This window comes from Lissotriton vulgaris, chromosome 10 (genome assembly GCF_964263255.1).
Source record: "Lissotriton vulgaris chromosome 10, aLisVul1.2, whole genome shotgun sequence".
NCBI classification, from domain to species: domain Eukaryota; kingdom Metazoa; phylum Chordata; class Amphibia; order Caudata; family Salamandridae; genus Lissotriton; species Lissotriton vulgaris.
The window spans coordinates 448,640,197-448,666,107 of NC_141698.1; the positions used below are offsets into that span (position 1 = coordinate 448,640,197).

General features: G+C 46.8%; 1 protein-coding gene across 1 annotated transcript in view; it reads right to left on the reverse strand.

The window, feature by feature from the left end:
- Nucleotides 1–25,911, reverse strand: part of IFT140 (intraflagellar transport 140) — a 1,373,663-nt gene that overhangs the window by 518,447 nt on the left and 829,305 nt on the right. Inside the window, exon 16 of the mRNA XM_086941301.1 lies at nt 9,725–9,896. Coding sequence (XP_086797427.1) covers nt 9,725–9,896 — 172 coding nt within the window. The remainder of the gene's footprint in view (nt 1–9,724; nt 9,897–25,911) is intronic.

The following is a 25,911-nucleotide window of genomic DNA, read 5'->3' on the forward strand; positions in this document are numbered from 1 at the left end:
TAAAGAGCCTCTATAACTCTACTTGGGATAGGTTTTAATGTCCAATGCCCTCAACCTATCAGGAAAAACAACATATGGAGGGAGGTAAAGCAGGACGATTATTTGCCTGGCTGATTAAGCCAGAGTCCATGGGTACACCTATTCCCAGTGTAACGGATGCACATGGCAAGCTACTCTTGTCTCCACTAGCTATTAACGCTGCATTTCGCACTTACTACACCTACTATGAGTCACTCTATGGGTTACCGGAAGGGAACAGAGAGGAAGAACTAATCCCATATCTCAGGGGATTGAGCTTGCCAAGCTTAGACCGTGATACTGAAACCTTGTTGGCATTACCACTTAAAGCAAGGGAAATTAGAGCAGCTATTAGAGATATGGCTAGAGGGAAAACGCCGGGACCGGACAGCCTCCCGGACGAATTTTATGCTACCTTCATAGATATTCTGGCACCAAAATTAGAGCAGGTGTATGCTATTGCACTCAAAGACCAGCAATTACCGCCATCAATTAGGGAGGCATTGGTGATTCCACTACCAAAAACTAAAATTACTCATGCTCAACTGACTGAGTTCCGACCATTATCCATGTTAAATTTGGATTTTAAGATATTGAGCAAAGCGCTGGCAACTGGGCTTTTGCTCCATATGAGACACTTTGTGCATGTGGACCAGAACGGTTTTATCCCCACCAGGTCAACGTCAGCCATCCTCCGGAGACTCTATCATGTCTTGTTTCATCCAGCTATAGGAAATTTCCGAAATCCTGTAGTGGTGACGATAGACTTGGAAAAAGCTTTCGATTCTCTGCGCTGGGATTTTTTTAAAGGCAGTAATGGGAAAAATGAAAATGGGGGAACGGAAGCAGAACTGGGTTCGCCTTTTATATGCAAAGCCGCAAGCCCAGGTCTGTACTGGCCACGTAATATCGGTTCCGTACTTTATCCATAGAGGCACTAGGCAGGGGTGCCCCCTGTCGCTATTGATTTTCGCACTGGCAATGGAATCGCTGGCGAAACGATTTAGACAGGAAGGGAGTAGATTGGGAATACCGCGTGACAGGACCGACCATATAATTTCGTTATATGCCGATGATGTGTTGATATATTTGTGAGAGGATCTTGGTGGGATTCACACAGTGATACGAATATTTGAGGAATTTGCTAAACTTTCTGGTTTACGTTTGAATCCGCAAAAAATCTGTGTTTTCCCGCTAAGTTCTACTCTCCTGCGTCCGCCCGCTTTTCCACCTAGCCTGGAGTGGGCATCGGTCTCCTTTAAATACTTGGGGGTACAGATTTATCACACGCAAACTGATTTATTCTATGGTAATTTGGGAGGTGCGTTGAGAAAGCTTCGAGCAAACGTGGCATTTTGTTGCACGCTCAAGCTCCCATTCATGGCCAGAGTAGCGTTATCTAAAATGGTAATGTTACAGAGACTTTTGTATTACTTTGTCAACCTACCGGTTGTGGTGCCCAAATGCTGGTTTAGGACGCTTGACTGGATGCTACGAGATATGGTGTGGGATGGTGGTCGAAATAGGGTCTCCTTACAGACCATGAGACACTCGTTGGCGGGCAGGGGGTTGGGGGCCCCTGACTTTGAGGTGTACTATCTGGCGGCCCAACTTCAATGTCTTGCGAGATGGTTGGGGTGTAGAGACCTGTCTTCATTCTCGCTCCCGCCTAGCGCCTTACATAAGACCTTGCTTCCTAGATTGCTTGATCACTGCCAGAAGATTAGGCACATGGGGTGCTGCTCTCTGTGGCGATGACTTGTTGGGACAGATGCATAGCGCGTTCTAAGGGAACCCTGCTCTATGCGCCAAGTATTCCATTGACAGGTATCCCCCAGGCGGGGAGAGGTTCCCCCCTTACTGGCTGACAATTGGTGGGTTGGGAGGAGGCAGGAGTACAGACACTTGGAGATTGCTATAGAGATGGTGAATTGCTACCGGTAATCGAGTTTCTGGAACATCACAAACTCCCACCAGGGCAATTTCTAAATTACCATAAACTCCGATGAGCGATGTCAGAATTATGGGGGATAGCAGGAAATGAGCCGGATACACATCCAGTACTACAGGCGCTGCTGACTCTAGGTTCAGCTGGACATTTGGTAAAATGGTTATACCTGGCAATAAGAGAGCTGACACCTCAAACCTTGCCAAGACTACAGGAGTGATGGGAACACACTTTAACCAGACCATTGACTGAGAAGGAATGGGGAAAGGTCTTGAGTAGTCCAAAAAAGGTATCCTGGAACACGGCTTTTAAAATGGTACAATTTAACATTCTTCATTGTACTTATCTTACCCCGCACCAGGTAAATGTGGTTTATGGCAGGGACAATCAGTCCTGGTGTAGGTGCTCGCATTTAGATGCAGACTTTGACCATATGTTCTGGGCATGTGGACTGCTGGTGAACTTCTGGAGCAGAGTTGTTGATTTACTTAACAGCGTCTTCTCTAGATCCTTGACGTGTTCTCCTGAGGTTTGCTTGTTGGGCTTATTCCCAAGACCCCGGACACTAAAACTTGGACATAGGTTTATTGACCTGGCTCTTATTCTGGTCAGGAGACGGATAGCTCTGGGTTGGAAATCAAAGGACACACCATTGGTAGTGGCTCGGGAGGAAGATGTTACACGCTGGACTAGAGCAGAGGAACAGGCTTTGCTTTGAGACTACAGGATCACAAAACGATGTAAACCATTGGCAGACCCTTGGGCAGATATGGTGAAACTATGTGAAGCACGTCATGCACCGGATCAGACTCCGACTTCAACCTCGACTGAATCTAAAGGATAGAGAGAGATTTGCACTTAGGAGTCGTGAGCCCTCATTTTTTTTCCCTGAGCATGTCGGGACCGCCCCCTCCTCCCTCGAAGATTTTGAGACACTCTTTACATTAAGATAGCACACTCTATGGGCAGCCCTCTGGTGGATTAGACTTAGTTGTGGTTGAAGGTTTATTTTGTACGGTTTATCTTTTTCAATGGCATATATCATTAGCTAAAAAAAATAATTGAATGTATATTGCAGAGATGGAAATGTAGACAATATTGACGAGTACACTAACAGTCAACTACACAGAATAGATGCTCAACGATTCCCCACTGATTTGGAGTTTAATAACAAGGAAATATTATAATGCTGACTATCTCCAACAGAAATAACTGTTTTCCGTTTGATTGTCTTTGTATGCGATTCTGACCGTAAGACTAATTTTTGCCTTGCAGGCAGCACCTGGATGATTGTACCAATTGTAATGAATATAGTTTGTAATGTTAGTGCTCCTGCTATATTTCAGGAATTGCAATGATTGTGTGTTAACAATAAATATAAATGCCAATAAAAAGATATTTTTAAAAAAATGGGAAGGATATGCCCAGAAGTGGGTCCCATGCTCGCTACGCCACTAGATTCAAGCTAGCTTAGCTGATGAGTTGTTACCCTAAAAGTGATCCCAGGATGCTGGTTTTTGGTCCAGGGAAGACCTGGCCTGACAGTTCGGGCTGGACTGGTCCCATGGGAAACAGGGTCAAGACTAATCTGCATATGGCTGGGTCTAAACTGGAATGGCGTGGAATTGCAAAAAAACAATGAATTTACCCCGATCTGTGACTGGGGGTGAATGTTTGATTAATTCAGCATTCCGGCCATTATCTGTTCTTTTTGCATTTGTAGCCTAAGTGGGAAGGGTATGCCCAGATGTGGAACCTGTGTCCACTAAGCCACCAGATTCAGGCTAGCCTGGCTGATGTGGGGTGTTACCTCGAAACCAGTCCCAAAATGCTTGTTTCTAGTACAGTGAAGACCTGGCCTGGCAGTTCCGCCTGGACTGTTCCAATGGGGAACTGGGTCGACACTGATTTGCATATGGCTGGGTCTAAACTGGAATGGCATGAAGGGTCATGCAAAAAACACAATGGATTTAACCCAGACCTTGGACTAGGGGCGAATGTTTGATTAATTCAGCATTCCGTCCAACATCTATTCTTTTTGCATTTGTTGTCCTAAGTGGAAAGGGTATGTCCAGACATTGGTTCCGTGCTCGCTATGCCACCAGATTCAAGCTAGCCTGGCTGATGAGGAATGTTTGATTAATACACCATTCTGTCCATCATCTGTTCTTTTTGCATTTGTCGCCCTAAGTGGGAAAGTTATGACCAGAAATGGGACCGGTACTCGCTACGCCACTGAATTCAAGCTAGCCTGGCTGATGAGGGGTGTTACCCTGAAACCATTCCCAGGATGCTTGTTTCTAGTCAAGGGAAGACCTGGCTTGGCAGTTCGGGCTGGACTGTTTCCATGGGGAATACGGTCAAGGCTGATTTGCATATGTCTGGGTCTAAACTGGAATGGAGTGGCATTCAAAAAACAATGGATTTAACCAAGATCTGTGACTGGGAGTGAATGTTTGATTAATTCAGCATTCCATCCATCAACTGTTCTTTTTGCATTTGTCGCCTTAAGTAGGAAGGGCATGACCAGACGTGGGTCCCATGCTCGCTACGCCAATAGATTTAAGCTAGCCTGGCTGATGAGGGGTGTTACACAGAAACTGATCCCAGGATGCTTAATTGTGGTCCAGGGAAGACCTGACCTGGCAGTTTGGACTGGACTGTTCCCATGGGGAACAGGGTCAACACTGATTTGCATATGGCTGGGTCTAAACTGGAATGGCGTGGAGGGTCATGCACAAAAACAATGGATTTAACTCAGATCTGTGACTGGGATGAACGTTTGATTAATTCAGCATTCCGTTCATCATCTGTTCTTTTTACATTTGTCGCCCTAGGTGGGAAGGTATGACCAGACATGGGTCCCGTGCCCGCTACGCCACTGGATTCAAGCTAGCCTGGCTGACGAGGGGTATTACCGGTCCCAGGATGCTTGTTTCTGGTGCAGGGAAAACCTGGCTTGGAAGCTCGGGCAGGGGTCAAGACTGATTTGCATATGGCTGGGTCTAAACTGGAATGGGTTAAAGTGGTGTGCAACAAAACAATGGATTTAACCCAGATCTTGGATAGGGGGTGATGTTTAATTAATTCAGCATTCCGTCCAAAATCAGTTATTTTCGCATTTGTCGTCCTAAGTAGGAAGGGTATGCACAGACGTTAGTTCTGTGCTCGCTACGCCACTGGATTCAAGCTAGCCTGGCTGACGAGGGGTGTTACCCTGAAATTGGTCCCAAGATGCTTGGTTCTGGTCCAGGCAGTTCGGACTGGACTGTTCCCATGGGGAACAGGGTCAAGATTGATTTGCATATGTCTGGGTATAAACTGGAATGGAGTGGCGTGCAAAAAAACAATGGATTTAACCCAGATCTGTGACTGTGAGTGAATGTTTGATTAATTCAGCATTCTGTCCATCATCTGTTCTTTTTGCATTTGTCGCCCTAAGCGAGTAGGGAATGCCCAGACATGGGTCCCGTGCTTGTTACGCCACCAGATTCAAGCTAGCCTGGCTTATGAGGGGTGTTACACAGAAACTGATCCCAGGATGCCTAATTGTGGTGCAGGAAAGACCTGGCCTGGCAGATCAGGCTGGACTGTTGCCATGAGGAACAGGGTCAAGACTAATTTGCTTAGGGCTGGGTCTAAACTGGAATGGCGTGGTGTGCAAAAAACCAATGGGTTTAACCCAAATTTGTGACTGGGGTGAATGTTTGATTACTTCAGCATTCCATCCATCATCTACTCTTTTTGCATTAGTATAGGACGAAGGCCTCTGTCCTTCTTGGGCACCAAAACGTAGTGGGAATAGTAACCACAACCTACTTTTGATGGCAGCATCCTCCCTATGGCTCCGTTGGCCAAGAGAGACACCACTTCCTGATGGAGTAGGGAGATATGGTTCTCTGTCAGCCTCTCGACAGTGGTTGGCATGGCTTGAGGGGTAGTCACGAAGGGGAGAGAGAAGCCCCTTTGGACAATCTGAAGAACCCAGCAGTCAGATGTTACCGACCTCCGGTGGTGCAGGTGATGGCATCTCCCACCTCCCTCTGGGTGCCCATGATGGTTGGAGGGCAAACTAAAGAGGCTTGGAGGGTGTGGCTGCGGTGGTGGTGGGGGGAGGAGTTTACTGGCCTAAACTGGCTACCTGACACATGAGGTCTGTGGGTACCACATCTTCGGCCACAGAGGGGATGGGAAACTTGCATAATGTGCTGGCTGGGAGGATAGAGACAAGGCTGCGAGCACCTACTGTGGCCAAAAAAGGAGCGAAAGGCAGACTGGTGTTGGCGTGGGTCCATGGAAAGTTCCATAACATGACCATACCTCTGCTGTCCTTGAAGCGCTCAGGAGTCATCAAAGGGCATGTCCATAAGCAAGGTGTGGGCATTCCCCGAAAATCCAGTGGTTCTCAACCAGGTGTGGCACCTAAGGGCCACCCACAATGAAACCGCTCTGCCTAGTGAGTCAGTCATTTCCAGCCCACAGTGTATAACAAACGTAGCTGTTTTTTTGGGAGAGTATGGCTCAGGCCTCCTCCAAGAACAGAGACAGCACCTACGGAACAGAGTCCCTGAGCGAATGGGAGTATCAGCCCAAAAGTCAAGCTGTGTTTATCAACTGCAGTGCCAGGCTGGCGGGAGGAAAAGATATTCTTTCCCCAGGTATCAAGCCTCTTGGATTCCCTGTCCAGTGAAGTGGTAGGGAATGTGCCGGTATTTACTCTGGAAGTGGAAGCTTGGACCACCAAGTTCTCTGGGCTTGGGGTGTTGGATGAGGAAATTAGCTCCCCTGGACGGGGCAACAGCAGCGGGCAACTGTCTTTTCACAAGAGGCCCTATGCAGGGCTTGGACCAGGCCCCAAGTAAGATGCTTGTGATGGCATCATTACCTGGGAGAAGCGGTTTGGAAAGGGTGATTCCTGTCTCAAGCACCTCTGTCAAGACGTATGTCTTGACTACCACGGAGAGCAGCTGAAGGTCCAGGCCGCATGCCATTACAACGCGGACATTACAATGACTGTGTTGTTACATCACCGACCATTACAATGACTTGCTGTAGGGGGGGGGGGCTAATTTTTTAAATAGTATAATTTACTATTCTTACTCCAGTATGTGCAACAATAGGGAAGGTGTTGGATTTTAAATCCAACACCATCTGCCCCTACAGCAAGTCGTTGTAACGGCTTGCGTTGTAATGGTATGCACTGTAACATCGTGGTTGTTGTAATGACTGCGTTGTAATGGCATGAGTTGTATCGCACGCATGGTAAAGGATGTTTACCCCTTTCCTTAGCACCAAAGCAATTGAGGCTCCCTCCTCCATAGCCATGGTAGGAGGAGAGAACAACCAGTATCTGGGGAGGTGTCCAATCCACTGGCATCCGCTAAATCTTCACACCAGTTGTCCTCAGTACGATCTAGAGACTGGTATTTTTCAGGGTCCACGGGACCCTCCCATTCGTCCCCAAGACCTGGCCCACACAAACAGGGCATAGCTCCAGCCTGGATAGCATGGCTCCAGTCCATGCAGGAGTTGGTGTCAGAAGACGTCCATTCAGCTCCGTCAGAGTCGGGGATGAGAGTGGGGGCAGCACCAGGGATGCTGTTAGTGGCGCTGGCGCAGAGGAAGGTCAAGGAAGCTTGACTGGTGCCGGTCCGGAACCCGCCAGCCAAAGACCAGTAGGGGCCCCTCCTGAGCCTGCGTAGTGTAAAGGCACCCCAGCGTGGACGGTCCACCAAAATCTGAGGTGCATGGCCTCCTAAAACTCTGTGTTAGGTAGGGTCACTACGGCTCCCGGAAACTCAAGGAGGCCCAGAAGCAGCCCATGCGCAAGCTTATCTGCGGAGCCAGACCTTGAATGCCGACGCTCCCTCGTCCAATGACTTCGACAGACAGGGCAGAGTACAGACCTCTTCGACTTCTTGTACTTTTTATTTTTGTGGGACTTACCCAAACACCTGGACGACTTCAAGCGTGATGATTAGCGTTTTGGAGTGGCTCTGCGACAGATCCCGGGACCTTCCTCTGAACCGGGATCGAGACCGTCTCGGCTTCACACACTGAGCAGCATGGAGCTTGAGGGAGCAATCCCTTTATTTTATTTCTTTTAGGAGTTTTCTATAGTGTGAATATGACCCGTCCGGGTATCAGGGTGCCGTACAAATAGCAAAACAAGTTAAACATCGAAAACACTGGTAATAAACAGATAAAAACAAAGTACAGTTAGGGTATTTTGTGAAAATAACAAATACATTGTAACAGGAAAAGCAAAAAAGAACAGGTAATAAACAAAATATATACAATGTGAAAAACAAATAACTGGCTACTTAGAGTATTGAGGATACAGAAGTGTTTAAAGGCAAGATAGTCCGAACTTCGTGAGATTAGGAACTACTGCTGAAGGAGTCCATTAAGCAACAACATTTAAAATAATTTTTTTAAGGATGTGGTCACAGGATTAGATCTCATTTCAAGCCTTGGGATGCAAGGCACAACTATTGACACAGCCCTTGGCGTTGTAGGCGCGCCTGAGGCACCAGAGGCGTGGGTCAGCCACCAATATTTTCCAGAGACAGGCGCCACAGGCTTAAAACCAGTCTTCCTCGCAGACATCCCTGCCACGCCAGGAGACAATGTCTCAAAACATTTTCAACAAAAGGTCGTAAAAAGGGTCAGTCAAAAAGTGATTGGGGGTAGCTCTTCTCCGGATCTGCACTGACGGGAGCAGAAAGAAAAGAACGTACGTCAGCACACTAGAGTGGTGCCTATATTAGTACTGCACATGCAAGCGGGGCCGAACAACACCTGGGCATTAATTCTAAGGTAAGGAATCTGCGGCGAATATGACTCTCTATAGATAGATTTTTCAAGATAAGGGACACCTACGGGCTATTTTAAATATTGATTCCACAATAATACGAACAAAGAGCTCAGCTGCTAAAGCAGCACAGACTCCATCCGGATACACAAGTATAGTGGGTGAGGACCTGAGGATGAGACATGCCACTAGTGTTACTGGTGGGTGAGGTCCTTTTAAATAGAGAGAATATCCCCCACTACTTGCTAGTAGAGAGGTTAGATCAAATAGCAAACTCCTGTTAGACTCACTGAAAACCTAAAGAAATAAAACCACATTACCATGTCCCTGAGAGGATCTTTAAAATATACATATAAATTAATGCTTCTCTTCAAAATCTGCTACATCACCTATGAGGGACCAACAAACTTCTTGCTTATCCGCCTTCCTGAATAACTTAACAACTGGTAAGGTCAAAGAAATGTTTAATGCCACGGCATCGAAATCAAGAAGTCAATACAAAATGTAATCAGCCCTCTCAAGTTACACACCAAAGCTGTGTAATAATTTTCTTACCTCCTCTCTCACCCATACACTCACTGCCCATCATTAATTTTAAGTTCTCATTTAGTCACTTTCTCTATCAAATCCTCTTTTGTACCATAGTTTCTCCTTATTTCTTGTTTTTTCCTTTTCTATCTTTCTGTCACACACTGTCTGCTCCTTGCCCTCCTGCCTCTTTGCTACATCTTTCACATCCCTTTTCCTTCTCCTTCTTCTTCTTTATACAACTGCTTTCCATGCTACTGTTCCCACCCCTCTAGATTACACGCACACATTCTCACCTCCTCTTGCCCTCATGTTTCCACTCATGCTCTTGAAATACTAACCCCACTGGTTTTGAATTATGTATTTAACACTTGGGACTGGAAAGAGCAGCAATATATCATTGAAGGCATAAGTACCATGTTCCCAGTCCTTTCAAGATTCTTCTCATTTGCGTGTCTGGTGTGCTTCTCTTCCTTCGTGCCTGGGACTGCCAACTCTGCTTCACAGACAATCAGCCGCGGTTCACTCTGATCCCAGAAGTGACTGATAGGTATGCGGTGCAATAGGTTTGTATTCTCCAGTTCATTTCTACGGATAAAAAAATTAAAATGTTAGAGAATCTTGGTTGTAGACAACACTGTAGAACAACAAATCATCAATTGCTTCTCACACTGACAAGGCAGTAGTGGCCATGCAGTAACAGCGTAGAAATGAATGTCTGCATTGCCTGTGATGCCCTTTCCCCGGGTCCTGGTGCAGTCAGAGTATTGTGTGTTTAACCTAGAGAGCCTTAGTTCTCAACACTCTTGCACCTCAATTAGAAAACCATTTAGAAGACTGAGGTGTCAGACAGAAATGATACAATGTGTCAGTCTTGCTCTGACATGTCTGGCCCTCTGCTTCAAAGATCTGGATGCAGGAACAAGTTTGTGACTGTAAGTAGTGGATTTTTTGGTCTCCAAAAATACAAAAAAAATCCTGGACCCATTCCCCCTACCCCCTGAAAAAAGTTAATGCTCACTTTACACTATTTCTGAAGTATAAGTCCCCTCCTGCATACATGAAACTTCTTCCTACAGGCTACACTGGCCCTTCAAACATTTTCCACTAACAGCAAATCACTTCAGTAGATGGCACTATCACTGGAGAAGCCAAGGGACTCCACTAGAGCTCACCTCAGAATACATAACGTGCAATAGAACCTGGTAACTTCACTTTCAGTTTTTTCCAGTTCTCCATTGGAGCCAAAAATAATAATAATAACCAAAAGGAAAAGGTACTTACTTGTAATCACATCTCTTCATAGGAATATTAATTAAAGTACACACTGGCATAGTCTTGGCTGTGTGTGTAATTTACACCTGTATCCTATCAGAGGCTACATTTACCTATCATCATATGTCTTATTTGTATGCTGAATTTCACTTAGGTAACCTTTAAAATAAACCATCATGAGGGCAAATCCAAGATGGTGACGGATTGAAGAGTCTTTCTCCCCACTTCATGCCGTGCTCATTTAGCGACGATTTCCGCTGCCTTCTATGGGCCACCAAACGTTGGATTTGAGTAGCTGAGGATGGGAGAAAACGTCCAACTGCCTGGAAGCACCCGAGGAACACTCGGCTGCATAGAATTCGGCCTATTTTTCTCTGTGAGGTGAGTACACCACACAGAGAAAAATAGCAGCCGCACAGAATGTCGGAAACCGCTGGTGGAAATTCATGGTCACGCACGTAGTTCTGGGGTCAGGAAGAAAGCAGCCCCTTCCCCTAGACGGTAGACTCAAGAGAGCACTATGGAGATGGCAAGCTGGACCACCGCAGATACTGGCCAGCGGTGGGAGGGAAGAGCACCCCATGGAGTGCATTCCTTGCAAGACCCTGGGCAGTGTGAAAATGACGGATCGTGTCTGCGGGGCACACAAGGCAGTAGAAGATCCCATCACTGGATGACAGTGCTGCCAGGTAGCGGTGGGATGGCGGCCAGGGGTAAGAAGGCTGGGGGACCATTTAGCCGATTGCCTACACTGTCTACGGCTCTTTGAACTCGGCTGGGGGAAGGGGCTGATGAGAGCAGGGATACCAAATTGGAAAGCAGAAGCATGCCCACCCCCCACCATAAAACTTTGGGAGGTGGTTTGGACTTCAACTGCACTCAGTGGGCGATATATCGACCGGTGCTGAGGTGTGCAAGCCCGGCTAAGGCCATCCGCGAGAGGAGTAGTGAGACTGAGATATGGGACCTAGCAGCTGGTTGTCTGCCCTGGACATCTCTTTCTCTACATGAATAGAGGTGAACGGGGGCTTAGAACTAAAAGCCTGAAGCTCATTAACCCTACTAGCCGAGGTACTCGCAATCAGAAAAAGCGTCTTGACCGACTGGAGCGTCGATGGACAACTATGTAGATAAAGGCTCAAAGGGAGAGCCCATCAGGAAAGTAGGAACTATATTTTAATCCCACTGAGGCATTATAAACGTAGCGGCGGAAACCTGTTAGTGAGACCCTTATTGAATCTCATGACTATAGGAGACTTAAATAAAGAGGGTTGGTCTGGCAAGCAAAGAAGGGCAGACAAATAGCCTTTAACAGTTGCTACAGCACAACGCTGATGAGCCAAGGAAAGGGCAAAATTCAAATAATCAAATAAATGAGCCTGCAAAGGATCAATTGATCTCTCTCCACACCATTTAACAAACTTGGCTCACCTACCAGAGTGGACATATTTGGTGGACTGTCTTCTGGCCAATAAAATAACATCCACCACATCTGGTGGCGGAGAGAAAGAATTCAGGTTGCCTCATTCAATCTCCAGGAATGAAGATGCAGACTCTGGAGGTGGGGGTGTAGAACCCGCCCTGGCGACTGCGAGAGACGGTCTGTCCTGAGAGAGAGAAGGAGCGGAGGGTGCGATGAGAGGCAAAGGAGGTCTGTGTACCACACGCTCTTGACCAATTCTGGGCGATCAATATTACTTGGCCCGGTCTTCGAGAATCTTCCTCAAAACCCGAGGAATCAAGGGTATGGGAGGAAACATGTAAAGAAGCTGAGAGCCCCAATCCAAATGAAATGCATCCCCCAATGCTCCACGCATTGGATATTGGAGACTGCAGAACGACAGGCAGTGCGCGTTCTTGTGAGTAGCAAACAGTTCCAACCAAGGATACCCCCACATTCTGAAAATGTGATGGACAACCTCCAGATGAAGATGCCACTTGTAATCGGCAGAGTACTGCCGACTGAGACTGTCCACATGCACATTCAGCACCCCTGTCAGATTATTTGCAATTAAGGAAATCTGATGGTCCTGAGCCCAGGACCAGAGTCGCAGAGACTACACAACCCTACCCCTCCCTGTTTGTTTATGTACCACAACACAGAAGTGTTGTCTGTCAGGACCAGAACTGACTGACCGTGAAGGGAAGGAAGAAAGGCCTTGACAGCCAAACGTATCGCCCCAATTCTAGAAAAATGATATGAAGCATTCTTTCCTCTGGAGACCAAAGACCCTAGATCTCCAGATTCCCCAGATGACTGCCCCACCCTAGAGTGGAAACATCGGTTATCACTGTGGCTACCGGAGAAGGAGGTTAAAACAGCTTCTCTTGAGACAGGTTGCCTGGAACACTTCACCATAACAGCTCAGCTGCAGTGTCCCTGAAGAAGCTGACCACCTCCCTGAGATTTCTGTTGTGCTGAAACCACTGCCTGTGGAGGCACCACTGGAGTGCCCTCATGTGCCAATGTGCATGGTTGACCAACAGAATGCAAGAAGTGAACAGACCGAACAGGCGCAGAACCTTCAGGACTGGAAGTACATAAAGATCAGACAGTTAAAGAAAAAAAGGGAAAAAAGAGGTTGGAAAGGATGAAATACATCAAACCAAAATTCAAAACCAAAGGACACCTGAAGCTCCTCAAAAAAGTATCTCCACCGAATCGGAGGAGTTAATCCCGACCTCTACTACAGTAGGTCCAATAATACCGGAATCATCCAAATTACAACAATCCCAAGAATATAACATTACCTGTCCAAATGTCAACATCAAAGACTTAATATACCACAAGGGACCACAGAAGGAAACCCAGAACATACAGAACAGCACTCCACAAAAATCATCAGACCTAGAGGGATTTCTTGAAAAATCACCAGATCTCTCTCTCTTTAGAAGTATAGATCTTCATAAAGACCATACCCCAATATCCAAATCCTTGTTCACATTGCAAAGTATCCTGGAATCAGTTCTCATTCAGCTAGGGAGCATATTTGAAAATTCTGACCAAACACTTGATACCCAACTAGGAATACTAAAATTCCTAGTCGAGAAAAAAAGGAAGAAAGAGCAAACAAAGTCAACAGAAATAACAGGAGTTTGTGGTAAATGTAAAGGGGAATACTCTTATAATTCAAAAGTTGAAACAATAAAAACATCTCTTCTTCAAACAAAGGAAACTGCAACCCAAACCGGAAAGAAACTAATTATGGAACCTAAGAGCAAACAGGAATCCAACCCAATATACTCTCTCAGAAACCTTTTAAAGGAGGAAACCAAAGCAGTGTTTCCCCAACAGCCCGTAGCTTACTATCCAATCTTCACTAAAAGAAAATTTTACTCCATCTTGAACAGTCCTGCAATATCTAACCTTAAATCAACTGTTGAGATTGTGCTATCCAATGACAACACACAGGGCCTAAAAAGCGCTAATGACAAAAGAAATCAAAAGTTGACGAAATTGAAAAGGAGAAAGGCGCAAAGAAGAATTAAGAAAAAGAAAGCTCGTAAAATAAGATTTCAGAACAATTACCCTCTTTTACCGGAAATAGAGGAAAGTGCAGATTTGCTCCAGATCACAAAGTCAAAGGAGCAGAAATCGCCGGCAAAAATCCAAAGAGATAACTCTGACCAACTGAGTAATTTAAATCATAAGGCAACACATTTTCTACCATCAGGACACGGTCCAACAAGTCCGGCGTTAATAGAGATCTCAAAAGGAACTCTCTCTACTCAGAAAAAGGATCTGCAAACAGAGAGACTAGGTCTAAATTTCTGGAAATCACAAGCCTATTCCCTTCTGATGACGCACCACTCAATCACGGCCGAATCATTAGTCTGCTACAAAAAATTCGGCGTTACAATCTCTAGCGTGTAACGAAATAAAACTAGTTATGTTTCCAGAAAAATCAAAAATGTCAACTGCGATTGTTGAATTTTGATCTCCAGTGATACCAGGAATTATACTGCAGGAGAGTGACACTTTACACAAATACGGTTATGACCTGGCCCCAGTATTAAAATACGAACCTCAAAAGAGACATATACCAGAGGAATCTCCCAAAAAGCTTCGATCCAATCAACCTCTTAACACAACCACCAATCTCCTAGATCATGCTACAGAAAATATATTTGTGTCCATAAAGAACGGCGATAGAGAAATCTGGAGCAAAAAAAACCCCACTGTTGAAATAACAAAGAGAGAGCATTCCTGGTCCTGGATTTCGGAAACACTGAACAGTAATAAACAAACTAAGGACAACAAATTCTCTGTTTAGCATAGGTTTGACGATTTCTTCTTGGGACATAGCGGGGAAAACTAAAGAAAAATTGGCTGAAATAACAAAAGATTCCCCAGCAATAGTGGCCCTCCAAGAAACTTGGTCTACACAAAACTTCAATCAGGAGAAATATTTTGTATATGATATCCCTGCAGAACAGGTCGATCGGGGACACGCGAAAGGTGGAATAGCGATCTTATTAAATGAAGACTACAAATGGGCACAAGAAGTAATTGCAACTAACTCAAAGAATCACCAATGCATTAAGATCAAGTGCGAGACAAATCCTCCTGAAACCTTAAAAGATCTACTAATTTATAACATCTATATCCCCCCTGGACTAAAAATGGACGCACTTACTATAAAAATCTTAAAGGACATCGAACAAACAACAGAAAATCAGGGTTATCCATCGCTTTTCATCACGGGTGATTTTAATGGGAAAATATCTAATGAGTTATTATTGAAATGGGCAAATTGGCTCACAGATAAGGCCCTGGGAATCTCTATTCCACTTTTTCCTAAAGAAAATAAGGCGGATAAAAGAGGGAAGATTCTAATAGCATCACTACCAATTTTAAATGGAACAATATTAAATGGCAATGTAGAAGGAGACATCCCTGCCTCAAATACAAGACAGGGAAACTGCAATTCCTCACTACTGGACTACATGATCTGTAGCTATGATCTGTTCAGATAAGTTTTACAACTTAAAATCAACTTTGCTGATGGTAGTGATCATGGGATACTACAGCTAAGTACAGAGTGGAAAGCACAACAGTCCCAGTCAAATCAAATTATGTATAGCTATAGTACAGTCCTGGTAAACCCAACCCAAAGACGGATTCATTGGAATTCAGATACTCTCACCAAAATGATCTCCATAATTGATTCAACACAACTCTTGCAAAGAATACACTCAGCAAATCCGATAATAAATTTTGAAATCGTGATTAAAAAACTAACACAAAAATTAAAGAAAAACTGATGCAACCTACAAAGAATCAAAACAAAAAGCAAAAGTTAGCTACCAATACAACTTATCTAAATAAACTGATACGAGCACAATTTTTAGAAAAATCATCAGTGAGACAGCTAGAAATCAAAAATTGAAAAATCAACGCAGGAGAGAAAGAGAAAAAAACGAGAGAATAACCCAAGATAAAAATTGGGTAGATTTGCAGATAGCAGCGAAACAAAATAATCAACGTGCGTATTGGAACATAATCGCTAAAGAAATAGGCACGAAAAAAGTATTACAAACTATTCCGGTGCCTCCATCAGAATGGGAACTTTATCTTGTCAATTTATATAAATTAAATACTAACGTAGAAATGAGCTACCACTCTGTTAGGAACTCAGAAATAAAATCTTCAGACTGTGGAGTTTCTAGCCCATTTTCTATTGAGCTACATATAAGAAAGGCAAGATCAACAGGAGCAACAGGTCCGGACCAAATACCGATTAAGGTCCTCCAATGCAACCCCAAAGAATGGAGTAAGATGTTATCTCCCCTTTTCAACTACATTTTCAGTACTGGAGATATCCCCAAATCCTGGAAGGGGAGCATTATAATACCCATACACAAAAAGGGTACAAGACTGTATCCTGGTAATTATAGACAGATAGCCCTTTTGGACGCAACAGGAAAGATTTTTACAGCGACAGTATTAGATCATTTAAAAGACTGGGCCTTTTCATCCGGACTGATTCCCCTATATCAGGCTGGATTTAGACCAAAGCATTCAGTCACCGACAATATCCCTGTTCTACAAACCATCTTAGATAAATATGTCACAATAAAATCTCAGGTTGTATATGCTGCTTTTATCGACTTTTCCACCGCATTCGATAGAGTAGACAGAGCGACACTATGGAGAAAACTCAGAAAAATGGGTATCCCGGACAATTTACAACATATATTATCAGCATTACATACAGATACTTGGTGGCAAGTCCAAATGGGGAAGGAAAAAGGTCTTACTAGTGCTATTCCGACCCCAAATGGCCTTAGGCAAGGATGTCTTCTCGCTCCTTTATTGTTTTCCCTTTATCTCAGCAACTTGCCCCAACGTTTTCAGCAGATATGTAACTTTCCACCAAAAATTGCTTCCCACAAAATACATACTTTATTGTATGCAGATGATGTTATCATCTTGGATCTAACCCCATTTGGTTTGCAAAGAAGCCTTCAGGCTCTCTACAATTATACAGAGGAAAATTACCTAATACCAAACATCTCGAAAACAAAAATAGTACCATTCTCTGGAAGAAAAAGGAGTACCACATTTATCTGGTCCCTAGGGGGAAAAACAGTGGAAGTGGTAAATGAATACACCTACTTAGGAAGAATCTTCGCCAAGTCCTTACAAAATAGGTCTCATACTTAGAAATTGACTCGGAAATCTGATGTCCATGTGGGAGCACTTGTACGGCTATACGCTGCATCTGGACAAAGACATTTTTCTGCTATGCTTAAGGTATATAGTGCCAAAGTTCCAACAGTACTGTCGTACGCACTTGAGCACATACCAATAAGTCAATGGTCCTTTCTAGATTTAAAAGAAGGAAAGATCCTACGGAAACTAATGAAGTTATCCCAGTCGGTTCCAGTGCAAGCTCTCCGCCTTGAGTTTTCATTAACTAGCTCCTATGCCCGAGGAATCGCCAATATCATCAGGTGGGCGTATAATCTCCTCCATGCTGAAGAAGGAACGCTCCGATTCCTGTTAAAAATTTAGACATTTGAACGCAATTCATCGAAGTATGTATTTTCAAGAAATGCCCTATCTGCTTTTAAGCTATCAGAGGTTAAAATAAAGCTGTTACTTTCTTGAACTCCTACCCAGTTGAAACTTTTCTTAAAGCACTTTACTACAAGACTAAGTTTTGACCTTGACTCTCAACATTGTCTTAAACTGTCCTTATATAAAAATATTACTGAAACTATAGAATATAAGAAACCTCAACAATATATTCATTTTAACCTGTACCATGGGGTCAGGAGATCGATTGTTCTGCTCCGATTCGGAATACTTCCTGTAAAAACCATTACATTTAGGTGGTATTTAGAAGAAAACCCTATTTGTAATCTATGTAATGGTGAAGACCAGGACTTGGAACATTTATTGTCTACTTGCACAAATGCGACAGTGGTAAAGGCAAGGAAAAGATTTTTACAACCAGTTTATTCAAAATGCCAAATTAACTCAGTACAGGAATTGATTATTTTATGTAAAGTTCCGCCAAACGAATTTGTATGTCACAATTTTTACACTTTTTTAAAATCATTTTTAATTTTGTATTAGAATGAAATTTTTTTAACAAAATTGTTTACATTTGAATATTGTGTATTTAATATTTGTGGTTCTCAGTGGAGAACCAAATCAAATACAATAAAAACTTGAACTTGAACTTGAAACGCAGGACTGGAACAGCAGCTCCACTTTGAAACAATGGAATCATAGCTTGGATGTCTGGAATCCTCTGAGGCGGGAAAACATGACTCACAGTAGTGTCCAGTACTGCCGCTATGAACAGGTTGCACTGAGAGGGGACCAGGTGAGATTTGGGTACATTTATCGAAAAACCCAAGTCGAACAGCAGCAGTGTTGTTACAACGCCAGAAACACCATCTCTGGCAACTTTGCTTTCAGCAGCATATTGTCCAGATAAGGGAAAACAGGAATCCCGGACCTTCTGAGATGTACTGCTACCACTGACATTACCTTTGTGATGACCCTTGGTGAGGATGTTAGACTGAACGGGAGGACCGCAAATTGAAACCCCAACATAAAACGGAGATACTTCTAAAGCGACTTCAGGATGGGAATGTAAAATTATGCATCCTGTAAATCGATCAACACAATCCAGTCTTCCTGCTGCAGCGCCAGTAGAACCTGAGCCAGGGTCAATATCTTGAATTTCTTCTGTTTGAGGTAAAAATGTAAGACCCTGAGGTCTGGCATCGGTCTCAATCGCCCATCCTTCTTGGGGATAAGGAAATACAGAGAGTAGCATCCCTGACCCCTTTTCTGCTCGGAACATCCTATATCGCACCTCTCTGTAGTAAGGAAAGTACCTCTTGTTGCAGGAGCAACAGATGGTCCTCCATACACCAGCCCTGACTAGGGGGAAAAGGAGGGGGAACTCCCGGAAAAGAAAGACGTACCCATTTTCTACAAGATTCAAAACCCAAAGATCTGATGTAACTGATTTCCAATTTTGTAGACAATGGGACACCCAACCTCCCACTGGTCCAACATGCTCTAAGATGGGGGATCTAGAGCTGCTCCCCAGCAGAGCCAGTTGGGAAAAAAGGAGAAGAGGAGGAGGAGACATGTTGGCGAGCAGATTCTCGCAGACAAACTCTTCCCTTCCCTCTGTATGGTTTATACAGAGGGTTCTGTTGCTGCTGCTGACAGGCTCCAAATGGAGCAGCCTTCCCAAATCTCCTAAATCTTCAGTATACAAAACCCCTAGGCTGAGATTTGCAAACTTACAGATCTAGCGGTAGCTCTACTATCTTTAAAACGTTGTAGTGCTAAGTCCGCTTTGGTCCCAAAGAGTCTAGAGCCATCAAAGGGAAGATTCAACAGTGTGGACTGAACATCTATGGATAACCTGATCCTCTAAATCAGGCATGCCTCCTAGTTGCCACCGATGAGCCCATCACCTTAGCAATGTCAGACGCGTCAAGTCCGGACTGAATAACCTGACGGGCTGCAGCTTGAGAGTCTGCCGGCACCTCTGCGAAGTGGCCCTGGACATCCTCTGGCAATTTAGGAATCACATCCTTAGCCGAGTACATCAACGCATGGATGTAGTGTCCCAACAAGAACGTAGCATTAGTCGATTTCAAAGCCATACTGGCTGATGAGAATACCCTTTTAGCCAACTGTTCAAGTGTTTTTTGAGTCACTATCCCCCGGAGTGGACGGAAAGGAACCTGAGGATTGTTTAGAGGAAACATGAATCTTGAACCACCAAACCCTAGGGTGAAGGGTGTGTTGATAAAAATGCTGGATCCCCAGGCGCAACGTTGTATCATCTTGCCACCGTCCTGGGTACAGCTGGGGCAGACATAGGCTTTTGCCAAACTTCCAAGATGGGTTCCGTCAAAGCTTCATTGAATGGAAGCAAAGGTTCCATCACTGATGAAGGGGGAGAGGAACCTTCGTCAAAATGTTTGATTTGACCTCTGCAGTGGGCAACTGTGAATCCAGATGGTCAGCAGCCTTCCTTATAACTGTTAGGGGTGGTCCGATTTGACCTCATAAACGAGTGTTCAACGTAGATTCCACATGGCTAAATCGGAGTTCTCCTTCCAGCATTTCCTATTGAACTCCGTGAGAACTATGTTGAGTCCTTTTGTGACATTCCCTAAACAGCATGCTGGGTTGTGTTGTCAAACTTTCGAGACGCTCGCTAACTAAGTGAAAAGGGAGTCTCAACCGCGAATCATTGCTTGGCTTACTGCTTGGTTAGTGACCACGCCCCCTTTACTCAGCGTCCTGCTTTGTGAGGTTCCCGTAGCGTACTTGGTTCCTGTCTGCCTTCCTGTTCAAGTTTGTTCCCTGATTCCTGAGCCCGTGGTATTTTCTTTGTTTCCCCGTTGGATTCCTGGTATTTCTTCCCTACCCTTTACCCCGACTTTCGCTGCCTAATCTGTTCCCGATACTTAGTCTCCCTGTCTCCCTTCCCGCTTCTCAGTTCTCCCCGGTGCCTTGCTCGACTTTCCGCCATAGTGACTTGTTCTGTCCCCACGCCCCGTTAATGGTGAATGGTTCGTCTTCGGTCCATTCTTTCCGCTCCGTTCCACTCGGTCTTCAGTTTATGACTGGACGGAGGCTTTCTCTGGGCATTAGCGTTTCTGTGTTTGTACATGTCCACGCGCTCCACTCTGTCTGCAGTTTACGAGTTGGACGCATTGTGCGTACTCAGTGTGTTGTCTTGTTGAGTGTACACCCGCTCCGCTCCGTCATAAGTTCCAAGAGTCGGACGTGGTGTGTGTATTTGTGCTTGTTGTGTGTTCTGTGTTTACCCACTCCGCTCTGTCTTTAGTTTATGAGTCGGAAGTGGGAGTTGTTGCCGTGCCACTTTGTCTTTAGCTCCATAAGTGGTACAAGTCTGTCATCTGCTACTCTGGTGGCCCAGTCTTGCTCAGTCTTCAGTTTATGAGCAGGACTGGAATTGTTTACCTTCTTGCTTGGAGGTATCCCTTGCTGAGTAGTCATCCAGGTTCCCTTCACTACCTCCTGGTTTGTGACTTTGACTACTCGCTTATGCTCTGACGCTCACCTGGTGAGGTAAGTGGAATTCTATGTTGAACACTTGTGTACTAGTCCTGCAAATTACTAGAGAGTTTAGTCCTATTGTATGTTTGGTTACAGCTATCTCCTGCCATCGAGACTGCAGCTACAACGTCCCTGCTTGGGGAGATTTGGTATACTCCCTGGGAAATTCCCCCCACACTTTTTGGGAGCAACTGACTTTGAGTGAGTTATCTCTTCTCACTTGGGTCGTTGCTGTTTGGAAGTGTGGGGGACATTCATCTTTGCTCCTGTGGACTTCCATCCTCCTCAACAGGGGAGGATCCTTAACAGAAAGCCAAGACCACGTATATATATTCCACCTGAGCAAAGATGAATACAGACCCGAATACGGGTATCTCTGAACACACCCCTTCAATGGAAGAGATCACTGTAGTATTAACGGGATTACAACAGGAAGTGGCCATGTTACGCACAGAAAATATGAAGTTACAGGCGGAAGTAAAACACTTACAAGCACAAGAGACAGGGGCTGTGGGTGGGTCAGGCACAGTTCCCAGAGAGAAATTATATTCAACCAGCCCGTTTTTCTGCGCAAACAACCATTTTTTTTTTTTTTTTTTTTGAAGACCAATGGTCCCAAACTTTATTTAGTTTCACAGATGAGTTAAACAGCAGTCACACAGTGTCATAACAATAAACCACTACTACAAGCGGTACTCGGCTGTCAGTACAGAATGACATGGCAATTAAATACGAGTGAAAATAAACAGTAGCCAGTGGTAATGCATTAGTTCACAAGCAGCGGTGCTAGGAAATGTCTCGTGCCGCAGCGCTTGCGGCTCATGGCACTGCGCTAGGACCAGGGTGCTGTAAGAAATCCGACAGTCATTGCATTGAGTTATGTTCCCTGTTCAGTACAGTAGCGAGCTGGAGCAGGATCATATCCCCCGTCGTCACATGGATCGCTGGGCTTCCGCTGCCTGTACATGAAAACACCCAGTTGCCATTGTATGATACGGAAACAGGGAGGGGGGTGTCGAGCATTAGCGCGTGTACAAAATCAACAGTCTCTGTGTCAACCAAAAGGTATAACTGGGAATTAAAAGAGGAGGGGGAGGGAGAAACATTTCAACAACTGTTGGACTAGTGCATGTGCGTGTGGTAGTGTGTCTTGAATCCTAGCCGTGTGTGGTGCACCCTGTACGGGCTGCGCAGGGGCGGGGGTGATCGAGGATGTGGTGTCGCTGCGGCCGCGGGGTGGAGGCGGGGGGGGGGAGGAGGCAGCGGGGGGGGGAAGGGCAGCGGCGGGGGGCGGCAGGGGACATCGCTCGGTGTGCAAGAGCTCGGTAGTCGGGGCTGGCGGCGGGGGGGAATGAGGGGGGGGAGGGGGGGGGGGGGCGGCAGTGGGGGAGGAAGGGGGGGGACGCGGCAGTGGGGGGGGGGGCAAATTCTGTGACCTATATGGACAGCAAGCGACAGGGCCCCTTCTATTCCGCGTCAGGTTGGCATTCTATACCGGCCCGGGCGCATGCCCTGTGGTACGCGATCAGGGTAGCGTCCCAGTCTTGGGCGATCGGGTATTTCCGTAGGCCAGTGGTCTCCTCTCTGTGTAGTGACACACTCTCCGCACTGGCCCAGTTGCCAAAAGAGCGACGCCAGTCTGCAGGGCGCGGTGGGTTGGCGTTTTTCCACCGTTTCGTAATGAGGCGTTTAGCCGTAATGAGGCCTAAGTCCCAAAAGCGTGCCCGCAGCTTGGTCTGCTTGGTTCTCCTGTAGAGCCCCAGTAGGCATACTTCCCACGTCTTGGGGAGAGTTTCGCCCGAGGCCGCCGTCAGCGTGTCAGTGACCGCTGACCAGTACGAGGCGAGGTGGGCGCAGTTCCAGAGTGCGTGCAGGAAGTCTGAGTCTAGGAGGCCGCATCTGGGACATGCCGACGAAGTGAGTCCGAAATAGCGATTCAGTTTGTCAGGAGACAAATATGCTCGATGAATGATATAATATTGGATGGTTTTAAATCGCGCGTTTCGGGGAACATTTCTAGCGCCCGCTAATATTGCGGTCCATTGTTTGTCCGTCCAGTCGGAGCCTCGGTCGGTCGTCCACTTCCCCCTCAGCCTTTGGGAGGAGAATAGAGTATGGGTGTGTAGTGCCTGTGCCAGCCAGTGCACTATATGAGACCCATTGCCCATCACGTGCAGGTACTGGATGAGAAGATGAGTGGGCGGTTCTTGGCTCATGTCACCCCATGCCTTCGTCAGTTCATGTAGGAGTCCGGCGTGTGCCAGGAATTGACCCACTGGCAGCTCGGTGTCTGCGGTCAGGGTCTCGAAGGGCAGCAGCACTCCGTCGCTATATAGGCCGCTCAGGTCGTCCAGGTCTGCCGCCGTCCAGCTGCGTAGCGCAGTCGAGGAAAGTATGCTAGTGCCCAAGGGAGTTCCCAGTAGTGGCAGGTTCGGAGCGTAGGGCACTGTGCCTTTGGTAAGTCTGAGGGCCCGCGCAAAGCACCGCTTCGCGATCGCCACATGGACTTGTGTGGGGTGTCGCCCCTGCGTTAGGGGGTGGAAGAGTGTGAGCACCTGCACGGGGGACAGAGTGGTATCAGCCGTGGCCGTGTCTATCAGGTTCTTGCCGCTCAGCCAGTAAGCGACCCATTGTAGCTGGGCTGCTAAGTAATATAGCTCCTGGTTGGGGACGGCTAAGCCTCCAGCGTCCGTGGCCGCATATAGAGTCTTTAACGCTACCCGTGGTCTCCCTTTGTTCCAAATAAGGCGCCTGGTGAGAGTTTCCAGCCCTCTGAATATGCGCGCTGGCACATACACTGGCAGGTTAGCATAATAATAGAGGAGCCGGGGGAGCAGTATCATTTTGGTCAGTGCCACTCTGGCCGGCACATTCAGCGGGAGGGAGTTCCAGAACGTGACCTGGGCCGTGAGTGAGGATATAGCCCTCACCAGGTTACCCTCCAGGAGATCCACGGGGTCTCGATATATCAAGATCCCTAGGTACCTGAATACCGTCGGGTGCCATCGGAGCGTCTCCCCCATCATGCGCACCTCACATTGCGGCATCTCGCTACTGAATGCGTAGGTTCCCGATTTGGCCCAGTTAACGCGGAGCCCCGACATATCTCCGAATGTACGGAAGATGTCCGCGATTGCCTCAGGTATGCATGTGAGATCTCTGACATACAGTAGTAGATCATCGGCATATAGAGACACCGAGTGTATGCCGTCCGCTAGTGGGATGCCCCATGTGGTGCCGGAGGTGCGGAGCAGTTCCGCCAATGGCTCCATCGCCAGGGCGAATATCATAGGGGAGAGGGGGCAGCCCTGTCTGGTACCCCGCCCAATGCGGATCCTGTCGGAAAACAACCGCCCAGTCCGGACACGCACTTCGGGCGCCTGATAGAGGAGCCCCACCATCTGGATATAGGCTTCGCCTAGTTCGTATTTCTCAAGGACTCGGAGGAGATACGGCCATTCCACCGAGTCGAACGCTTTTTCCAGATCGAGCACGATGCACCCTGAACGCGGCCAGGTAGGGGTTGCATACCGTTGGATCTTAAAAAACCGGCGTAGGTTGTAGGACGTGCTCCTGGTGGGCACAAAGCCATTTTGATCAGCGTGCACCAGCGTGGGGACCAGCGGTGCAAGTCTCCGGGCGAGCGTCGCGGCTAATATTTTATAATCGGTGTTGAGGAGTGCCAATGGTCTGTATGAGCCAAGTTCGGTCGCCTCCCTACCTGGTTTCAGCAGAGAGACCAGGTTAGCTTCGTTTAGGGACGCTGGGAGCTCAGCATCTTCCAATGCCGCCTTATACATTCTCAGCAGTTCTGGTATTAGCACCAGTGAGTAGGCTTTGTAGAACTCTGCCGGGAGCCCGTCAGGGCCCGGCGCTTTGCTATTGGAAAGGGAGAAAATCACGTCCCGTAGTTCCTCACCGGTAATTGCAGCACCCAGCTCCGCCTGGTGGGCAGCAGTAGCTGTTGGGAGCTGCAGGGTCGTTAGATAGTCCACGATCTCCACCACGGTGGCCTGCAGCCGTGTGTTATACAGGGACTTGTAATGTGACGTGAACGCCTCGTGGATCTGTGTCTGGGTGTAGACCTCGACGCCTTGGGACGTACGGATCGATAGGACCGGCGCAGACTGCGCGTCCTGCCGTATCAGCCACGATAGCAGTCTGCCAGGTTTGTCCCCCGCGTTGTGAGTGCGCGCGGAGTGGGCCGCGAAGTTAATGTTCTTTAGGCGCTCCATCAACGCAGCGTGATCTGCCCTGGTCGAGATCAGCTGGGAATCATCGCCTCCCGTCGCCTCCCGTTCTTTATCCAGTAGCGCCTCCTCCACCCTTATCAGATCCCTCTCCACCTGGCCTCGCAGGCCCGCCTGAACACTGAGGCAGCCTCCCCGGGTGACCGCCTTGAAGGCGTCCCACTCAAGTCTCGGGGAGGAGGTCGAGTCGGTGTTGTCTTCAAAATATTGAATGATTCTCCTGGACATCTCCTCCCGGAATGGCGGGTCGAGTAGGAGGTCCGGCTGTAAGCGCCATGTGGGTACGGGCGGACGTGGGCGCCGCCATCCATAGACCAGTGTGTGCGGGTTATGGTCCGAGTGCGTCCGTCCCAGATAGTCAGCGTCAGTCACGGAGGAAATCAGGTCGCGGGACAGCATGTATCGGTCCAACCTAACATGCAGAGAATGGGCTCCCGAGTAATAGGAATACACCCGGGCGGTGGGATTCCTGACTCGCCAGGCATCGTGCAGGTTCCATTGTGTC